This window comes from Miscanthus floridulus, chromosome 1 (genome assembly GCF_019320115.1).
Source record: "Miscanthus floridulus cultivar M001 chromosome 1, ASM1932011v1, whole genome shotgun sequence".
Lineage (NCBI taxonomy): Eukaryota > Viridiplantae > Streptophyta > Magnoliopsida > Poales > Poaceae > Miscanthus > Miscanthus floridulus.
The window spans coordinates 144,005,005-144,015,112 of NC_089580.1; the positions used below are offsets into that span (position 1 = coordinate 144,005,005).

The 10,108-nt window shown below is 43.7% G+C and overlaps 1 protein-coding gene across 2 annotated transcripts; it reads right to left on the bottom strand.

Annotated features, from left to right (window-relative positions):
- Positions 1–174: 174 nt before the first annotated feature.
- On the bottom strand, positions 175–5,740 carry LOC136496611 (uncharacterized). Of its 2 annotated transcripts, none has more exons than XM_066492346.1 (8): positions 5,096–5,740; positions 3,868–4,059; positions 3,509–3,748; positions 2,732–2,949; positions 1,974–2,225; positions 904–1,418; positions 616–784; positions 175–523 (listed from the first exon to the last, which is right to left on the bottom strand). In XM_066492346.1, the coding sequence occupies exons 1-6, from the start codon at positions 5,514–5,516 to the stop codon at positions 1,140–1,142; spliced, it is 1,602 nt and encodes a 533-aa protein (XP_066348443.1). In that variant the 5' UTR covers positions 5,517–5,740; the 3' UTR covers positions 175–523; positions 616–784; positions 904–1,139. The 2 variants fall into 2 exon arrangements, with proteins under 2 accessions (XP_066348443.1, XP_066348434.1); XM_066492337.1 differs by having other exon boundaries at positions 884–1,418.
- Between the last annotated feature and the right edge of the window lie 4,368 nt (positions 5,741–10,108).

Consider the following 10,108-nt stretch of genomic DNA (forward strand, 5'->3'; position numbering starts at 1 on the left):
AAACAACATTCTGTCCGGTTATAAACGCTAGAGGACGTACATAATTTTAGTATTGGGGTTGAGAGATTTTTTTTTTTTTGGATTTGGATAGGGTGACAAGTTGGGGTTCAAATTCAAATGCTTAAGCCCATGTTTAGTTCCAACCCAAAATCCTAAAAAGTGCTACAATAGCCATCACATCGAATGTTTGCGGCCCGTGTATGAAGCATTAAATGTAGACGAAAAAAAACTAATTACACAGTTTGGTGGGAAATTACGAGACAAACGTTTTGAGCCTAATTAGTCCATGTTTGAACACTAATCACCAAATAAAAACGAAAGTGCTACAATAGCCCAAAATTTCAACTTCCTACGACTAAACACGGGCTAAATGGACTTCGCTGGACGGGCCGTTTGGGAAACAACGCTCCACAGACACCAAACATACCTCTCGAAAGTCAAAACACTCACAGTATCACACGGCACTGTAGTCTGTACATCCGTCTCCTGCCAGCTGGCAAGTGCTCCGGCAGCAAGAGGCGAACTTTTTTACATGTTGCAAGAGGCGAATACATTACTGACCTTAAGCTGGATTGAAAAATTGGATCATGACATAACCAGTAAGAAAGGGCGTACCCAGTGCAGAGAGCTCCCGCTCTATGCGAAGTCTGAAGAAGAGTGTCAGTGGCAAGCCTTATCCTCGCCTGTGCAATGCGAGGAGACCACGATTCAAACCCGAGACCTTCCGGTCACAGGCGATAAGATTCTACCGCTTGCACCATACCCGCCCTTCGTCATGGCATAACTAGTAAAGGAACAAAATTCAGCTGAGGGCGCAATTCAACCATAATGTGCAAAAAGAAGCCTATAACGGAGTCATAGCAGGTTAATCGAATTTTAATACCGATTATACTAAAAGCGCACCGAGCAGGTGCCGTGCGAATTTGTGATGAGCATTTTTGTACATCGAACTGAAACGGCACAGCCTCCTCTATCCAATGCTTTGCCTTCTAAGACTTCCGCAGGAGGAGGAGGAGCTCAGTCTACAGGCTGTAGGCATTGTCCCATTGGGCAGCGAAGTTCCCGTCTATTTGAGGTATTGTCTTTAGTAGTAGTAACGTCTCATATCTATACTGTTGATCCTGAAAACTGATCTTGAATCAGGGCAGGCCTGATTCTCCTTGTTCCTGATCTGTGCCATTGTCTGGTACTGTTGTTTCTTCGGTGAGCTCTGAAACCACCTCCCTAGGTTGTAGCGCAGGGTTGATAGGGCCCTGGGGAATGCCGAAGAGGGTGGAGAATATCTGCCTGTGGCACTCATCGCAGAAGCAGAAGTATGAGAAGTGGCCTTCAGCAAGAAGCTTGTGGACCGTGGCTCCTGGAACCACCCGCCGCACAAATTCAGCCACTGACGGCGAGACCACTCGGTCGTCCATCCCCTGTTGAGATATGAAAGGTTAGTTCTTCAGGAATCCCTTATTCCCTCGGCTACACGAACGTGCAAGGCATATAGTTTGAGAAGTTGAACCACCAAGCAACATAATGGACACATCCAATTCATTGCGTCCAATTGATAACACACGGTGCTTTTATAACGTCTCCATTTCCCAGTTCTTATGCCATTTGTTGCTATTTGTTAATACATACAAAACCAATCACGATACCACCTACACTTATGCATCAATTTTCCTGAATCGTACAAAACCAATACTATTCAGCTACAATTACTACTGATGCAACCTTTCTGCTGTGCTGATAGAGCTTTTTTTGAAGCCATCTAAATGAGGTAACCTTGACATGCACTGAATCTACAGTATGACCATAAACAGAAACTGATGAACCCAGATGCTAGGCAGCTAGAGAACACCTTCTAAACAACGTCATTGTGTGCAAGCACGCTATGTGTGAAATAGCTGGAGTAAGTTTTCTTTAGTTTCTACTAAATGCTGCCATATTTTTGAATCACTTTCAGTTTCAGAGAACAGAGTACAAACCTGCCATATATGTATTGGGCCCAGAAATCCCACCCACTCTCTTTCAGCCTGATTGAACAGAGACTTGATGAGTTCAAAAAAGCCTCGAGCCTCTTTCTTCTGCATTTGGATGTCAGACAAGCTGAAACCCCAGTCAGATACTTGCAGCACAGCTTCCTCTACAAATGGCCTTGCATCTCCCTGGCGCACAGACTCTGCAACATTCCTTTCCCAGAATGCATTGAACACAGGACCTTCCAGTAAAGTTTTGTCCTGAATAATGACGTAATATTAGTACTTGGCACGAGAAAGGGCAAATGTTCACATTTAATCAAAAGGATGAATACTAAGAATTCTTAAGCTAGCACCAATCAGGCATGGATAAATCAATTACTAACATGTTCATGAAACACAACAATGCTGAAGTTGTTGTTTACCTATGTGGAACAGATGTTGAGTTGCACATGGAAGATAAACATAGACGCTCCAATTTTTCATCTGAATATTTTTTTTAAAAAAAGGTTTTTTTCTAACTAAAATCCAGTGCCACTTCTTCCTTGTGTCATTGTCTGTTGTGCAAGATACCACACATCTTGCATCTGATTTTCCTATGCCTTGAAATAAATAGAAGGTTTCTATATTGTAAAGAACCCTGATGATGGACAGTAAGAGCAGGAATGGTAAAGCAAATAATAATGTCATGCCCATGTTGCCCTGCAGCAGCATCCCAATTTTTCATTGGTACGTTGAGATAGTACATAAAACTGACATCATCATACCTTCTTCCCCAATGACAATGACAACCAACTATCTGGCTGTCCTTGCTTTCCAGAAAGGAAGGTTTGGCGATAAAAGAACGGTAGCAGTGATGGAAACCTCCGAGCTAAAATATGCATCAGTTTCCGTTTTGTTGACCAGGTATCCCATGTTTTACGCCTCTCGTCTTTGGTCATCTTGGAGTCATATGGATTTACCATAGGTGCGAACATTGCTGCACCTGGACTCGGAATAATAAATCACATATCAGCAGACCTAACAGTAATACTTACATATACAATAAGCATGTAAGGTCTGTGTTCTTTGAAGATAAAAGCAATAAATGCTTATGACTGAAATAACCACATTTTAATCTTAAGATGTAATGGTAGTTATGTCTTGAGCAGGTCAAGGTTCTAAACAAGGAAGACATATGTGCATATGTGCTATCAGTTACAAAAATATCGTTACAGATTTAGATGGTGCTGAGTAATCCACTTGAATAGAGCACTCGCATTTCATTATCATCGAAGCAAAAGTGATATACTAACAAACTTACAAAAATGTAAAGCATGGATGGCATTATGTTTAGGTCACAATCATTTCCAGAATTAAGTCTTCTGAAGTTCAAAGGGCATAAGCAAGGTATGACATTGCATATCCACAGGCTGAAAACAATGGCTCCACTGTGCTAGTGTCAAAAACAATTGCAACCAAAGAGGCATCCCCATCAAGAACTTGCCAACATATAAATTTACAAATCCAAAACAATATAGAATAAAACCATATGAGGTAGGTACCAGCAATTCGATCAGGAATGTAACGAAGAGCACTCCAGGCATGCATGCCACCTCCAGAATAGCCCACAACCCAGAACTTTTCCGGAATATTCAGAGCATTAGCCAGATAGAGCATGTCCAGTGCAGAAGAATTGAGATTCCGGCCTAGGTGTGGATCGCTTTCACCAAAACCAGGAAGATCATAGGTCACAAGTCGTACTCCAAATTCTTCCAGAAGAGATGCACTTATTCCAGGGATTCCTGCATGAGAAAGAACAATGTAGATCAAATAGAAAGCATGGAAATGCCAACACTATCCAGCAAATGATGTGATGCTCTGATAAACTAACATGCCATACCAACTCGACTAGACTCCCTACCTGCCAGCCTTGATGAAAGAAAAGAATGAGGAGCAATCAGTGAAAATCTTGCTCTGTTAGCTGAGACTCCTTGTTCTTCATAAGCCAGATGCCGTCCATCAGGAAGTTTGATTCTATCAGCACTTGGGGGACCAATGATAAGTTTCTTTGGAAGCTCTACTGGAGTTTCATTGCCACTCCCAACACCTAAAACTGCATGGAGAACATTCTCATTAAGCAATTAAAGTGGTGCACTGATCCCTACATGGACAAACTGTAATGTGGGTCAATTGACCGCAGTGCACTGACAAAATGGATGTCTAGTGCATAACTAGTCAATCAGGTATGAGCATTTTGGCACTACTGGATAGATGTTGCATTGTGCTATCATAACCGGAAGGCCATAAATTTATAACATGAGGATAAAAGTTACCTTAAATTCATAATATTATTCGAATTTTAAAAAATATATAAATTAACATGTTCCAGTTCTCAAGTAAGAAGCTTTGGTTCACAATGAACAACTGATCACAAAATGTACATAAGAAATCAGTGACAGAGTAAATCGGACTAAAAATAAACAGACTTGGTTCATACTCATCATATTATGGTGAAAGATAAGAATGAGAAATAGACAGTGGCCTCCATGAAAATCAATTACTTAGACTAGACACACTAGACAAACCATCTGTACAAATGTGAATGAAATAGGATCAAGCAGTTCTCCTTGTCCCATTCCAGGAGAAGGAACTCAAAAAGTAAAACAATTGACTAGTGGTATCCTTAACCATTGCACTGATTCAGCGGATCAAACACAAACCAAGAATACACATAATAAAACATTAGTGTAGTTGCGGGTTTTTCTTGTCAAAGCAACGTTGCCCAAGCAAACTAGGCATGGATCCCAGGGTCTGAAAATATATGGTTGCAAATGTCACGTTTTTCAACCAATTCGACAGTGAAACGTGCTACAGGATAGATATCTGCTCACAGATGAGAGAGATTATAATCCAAAATTCAAATTAAAACCCTCAACAGAAACTGAAACACGCGTTTATTCCCGATTCTCCACAGTCAGTTAGATCCATCCCCGCAAAAGAACAAATACAAGATAAAACGCACGTAGCATGTCGCGGGACGCCAGAAACCACAGTTGCACGCTCAGCAGGAGGCAGAGACGCGTCACGCCAGCGTGCGGTGTAGCGGTGCTGACGCAGAGAAGAGCGGCGGACGCGAGATCAGCGGTTACCTAGGAGCGTGACGAATGCGACTGCGGCGACGATGAGCCAACACCTCACCGGGTCGCGCTCCTCGGGGAGGTACTCGTTCATGAAGCTGAGGCGCTTCCCCGTGGCCGACGCCCGCTTCCGGAGCCGCCGCGCGAGCTCGCTGTCCTCGGCGCCGGCGAGGCTCTGCGCGGCGACGTCCCACAGCCCCCGGCCCAGCTCCCGCAGCATCTCCGCCGTCGACTCCGCGAACCCCTTCGCCTGCTGCACCCACCCCTCCTCCTCCGCCCTCCCCTCTTCCTCCTCCCCGTACCACCCGGCCCCCACCGCCGCAACATTCGCCGCCGGAGGCGCGTGCCCCCCGGCGCCGGGGAGGCGAACGCCCGTGTCCCCCACGAGAGTGGACAGGTCCTCGTGCCACGTCATCGTCGCCGCCGCCGACATCTTGCCGCCGCGGCGCCGATCGCTTTCGCTCCGCGTGTACGTGCTCCTCCCGTGCTGTGCAAGAGAGAGGTTTGGAAATTGGGAAGCGAGGAGGGGGAGTGGAAGACCGGCACACTTTGGGGGTTGGAAACGGAGGCGAAATGGCGAGCTTGAGATGTTTGGCTGACTTGTGGGTCCCGCTAGGCTGTGTGGGTAGGAGTTCGGTGGGTGTCCCTGGCTTTGGTGGTTCCTGGGTTGCTTTCTTCCCCACGAGCGTCCACGGATCTAGGCCGTAGGAAATGTGAGAGGCGGCACGGCGGCTCGCAACTGCCACTTAATGGACGGTCAGATTGACGGAGATGCTCGGTGTTGTTTAAATCTCGGGCTAAAGTTTAGGGGTTATATCGGTGTCATACTGGGGTGTTACGAGGGAGTGTTCAAATAGTAATAATAAAATAAATTATAAAAGTTCTCGATAATCCGCGAGGCGAATTTACTAAGCATAATTAATCCGTCATTAGCATATATTCACTGTAACTTTACTGTAGCACCACATTGTCAAATCATGAACTGATTAGGCTTAAAAAATTCGTCTCACAAAGTAATCATAATCTGTGCAATTTTATTTTTTAGTCTATATTTAATACTCCATGCATGTGTCCAAACATCCGATGTGACATGGACACATGCATGGAGACGAATTTTTTAAGTCTAATTAGTCCATGATTTGATAATATGGTGCTACAGTAATATGTGCTCTAATGACAGATTAATTAGGCTTAATAAATTCGTCTCGCGGATTCCTGAGGACTTGTGTAATTTGTTTCATTATTACTATCCGAACACTCCCACGTGACGCCTTCACGTGACACCCGATGTGACACCTATAAATTTAGCTTCTGAATTTAAACACCACCTGAGTACTTGGCATGCCGGAGAAGTGATCACAAAAATTCAAAAGTAGTGGTCCCATGTTGTTCCCACGTTCACTGCAAGAAAACTTAAGAGACCACTGTTGCAAATGTCAGAATGAAGCTGTTTACAGATATTTGAACGTTGTCCCGCACATTTGGGGGCTACTGTAGCACTTTTGTTTTTATTTGGCAATTAGTGTTCAATCATGGAGTAATTAGGCTCAAAACGTTCGTCTCGTAATTTCCCACCAAACTATGCAATTAGTTTTTTTTCGTCTACATTTAATACTCCATGCACGGGCCGCAAACATTCGATGTGATAGATACTGTAGCACTTTTTGAGAATTTAGGGTGGAACTAAACAAGACCTTAGAGCACTATCTAAACAAAATTCAGAAATTAAATTGATGCTATAGATACTGGCCTATCTTACATACACTTAGTCAAAGTAGTCAAAGTTTAAAAAGATTGACTTATAACAAAACTAAAAAACCATACACAATTTAAAACGGATAAAGTATTTACTAGCCAATAGAAGGTACATGCAACTATGAATGGCATTAAGTGTTGTGGTTTCATACTTTTAGGATCCGAAAAAAATTGTCATATTTGTGTGTGTGTTGTGTTTGTGCTAACTTGTAATGGTTATACACACTAATAAGCATTTCTTAAAAGGGTCCGTGACACTCTTCTCGTCTAAAGTATTTTCAATCATTTTTGTGCTTAAAGTGCGCATTGTAAACATACAGTGGTTGATTTAGGTGACCTTGTGATTTTAATCAATGCTATGACCTAAGGACTCCACTGCCCTAATACTTTTTGGTAACATTGAGAGAGGCTTTTTTAGTGCATGGCCTCACTAAAAGTATTCGTGATGGCTTCTTATTGGAATATTGGTACAATTAATGGTGAGCCCGTTTCTAATCCATTACCTTGTAATGGAATTCCCTTAAACAATCACATTCTGCTATTGGGTAGAGTTTATAACCATAATACTTCCTCCGTCCTATAATACAAGGATCCATGGCAAGACCTATTGATATTCCTTTTAAGGTTAGCATCATCCAAAACAACCAATTAATAAAATATAATTTCATAGTTTCTATCTATAATATCTAAATGATTTTGCAAGTATAAACATTATCTCATAGTTTTTTTAATCAAACATTATCTCATAGTTAAAAATACAATTTCATAGTTTCTATCTGTAGGTCTCGTTTGCTTGGAGGAATTCTGGAGGAATCTGGAGGAATTTGTGAGAGGAAAACACTGTTCCGGATGAAAAAAGAAGCGGATCAGGCCGGGTTTAAGGACACGCGAACGGGGCCGTAATATCTAAATGATTGTCCCGTTCGCGTGCTCTTAAACCCGGCTTGATCCGCTTATTTTTTCATTCGGAACAGTGTTTTTCTCTCACAAATTCCTCCAGCATTCCTCCAAACCATCCAGATTCCTCCAGAATTCAGATAAGCAAACAGGCCTGATTTGGTAAGTATAAACAGTATCTCATACGGAGTAGTTTCGGTGTTAGGATTGTCCGTTTCAAAGCCCTTGTGTTGCTCTAGCAGAGATGGGGCGGCGGCGCAACCGGACGAGAAAGTGTGGACGCTTGCAACGGCTGGACCGGCTGGCGGAGACCGACCGCGACCGGCGACCGCCCCTGGGCCCTCGCCCATCACCCTGGCCTCGAACCGCCCCGATACGCCACCTGCCACTTCCACCGGGCCACCACGAGTCGACGAGGCGGCAAAACAGCACGGGCCACAGCCGCCGCCGCCGTACGGGGGATCCGAGCTACCCGCGCGTACCGGTTACGCTTCGGGCAGGTGGGGTGGGACCCCGGGCGGCAGGATCGCGTGCTCCGGTTCGCGTAGCGACCTCGCGGGTGGCACGTGGCGCGTCGGCGGGACGCGATCACGCGGCTCTATGGCTGGAGCTCGGGATGGAGTGGACGGACGGTGGGGTCTGTGCGATGCTGATGCATGCGGCGGCTCCCCTTTTCTGGGTCTGGGGTTATCGATATCGAGCACTGGAGCAGGATATTCGGCACTGTAGCAGCAGGAGCGGCTTTGTTGGATATACGTACATGGCCAATGGGGCGCCTGGCACGTGGTGGGTTACCAACGGTAAAGTGCTTGATTGCTTGCCCGGCGTGGCGGGCTCGTGGAGTGGAGCTAGCGGGATTGGGTAGGCTGCGTAAGTGCGTATGAGTGATATACTGGAATCGTTTATTCGTTTTCATGGTGATGCAAACCGCGTAGAGGAGGGAGACAACACCAATGCTCTGCACGTGCAATGTGCCTCGGCTAGAACACACAGTCACTGAACACGTCCTAATGTGTGTTTTTATTACTGCGTAGGTAATTAGATTTTGAATGTAAATTATCGGTGATAAACGGAATAATCAGCAGTTGCTCATGATTATTTTTGGTACAGAAACCAGTGATTGCATTCACTAGCGAGGTTGAGGTTGGGGTTGGGGGTTGGTTGGGGGGGGGGGGGGGGGGGGGGGGCGCTCTTATAAGTGGTAAAATAGATAAATTAACAATAGCTTAGTATAGTTAAGTACTCCGTTCCAAATCATAGACCATTTTTGTTTTTTCTAGAGTCTAGATCCATTGCTTATACATGTATATTGACATAGTGGACAAATAGCAAAACATATGTAACTAGAAAAATATTAAAACGTCTTATAATTTTGAATGGAGTATATAATTCTATCAGAAAAATGCAAAGTTAGTGGGGGCTATGGCCTTTTTGGGAAATACTAAGCCAATAGCGAATAACAAACTCTTTCCTGCTCCCTCGACCTTAATTCACTCCCATCCTGCCAAGCCTCAGCCGCCAGCGCATACAATTCTATTTCGGTAGTCATTTTCCATTTCAGTTGGGAAATGCAGTTGGATGTTTGGGGTACTATAAGTGATCAAGGGATAGTAACTCATATCACAGGGGGAAACTTTGCGCAGAGTTCCATTACGATTAATGGTTGGCTTCGAGATTTCCCCTCCAACAAGGGTATAGCCATTAGAGAATTTCTAAAAAGGATAGAAGCCGTCGATGAAGATCCACCAATGATTATATTCTTCCACGCTGGTGGATCTTGAATAAATTTCACTTACTTTGGACCACAAGGTTATTATCGTCTCACGTCTCTCAATCGCTAACACCCTGTTGTACTAACCTAACTTTGTCAAGACAATTTCCTTTGGCTTTTGGCTTGGTAGCTTGCCCCATTGTTGTTAGTCACCTAAACAAATTTTAAAGGTGCATAAATGAAACAAAATAGGCACTCCATCTTAGGATACAACTACATATAGAGTTTAAAACTGTCTTTAAAAACCACATTTGAGTTCTGGACATAATTGACCAGGTGAATGGATGAAAATGAATAAATGGTAGCACATTCCCTTCGAGATCTATTGGCTCAGTCGGATATGCTCATAGGTAGACATTGAGACATGCAAGTAGACGTCGTTGCCATACCCATACGTAGACCATGTGTGCATGAACGAGTTAAGGATGCCATATAAGACATTTTACTACTTTCCCTATCCTGTCAGCTTAAAGAATAAATGCAGTTATATTTTGTGATATTTTCCACTTTCCTTAACATGTTTGATTAAAGACTAAAATGTAGTTATATTTTATAATATGTTACCACTTTCCTTAACTTTTTTCCTTCCACATGAACCATCT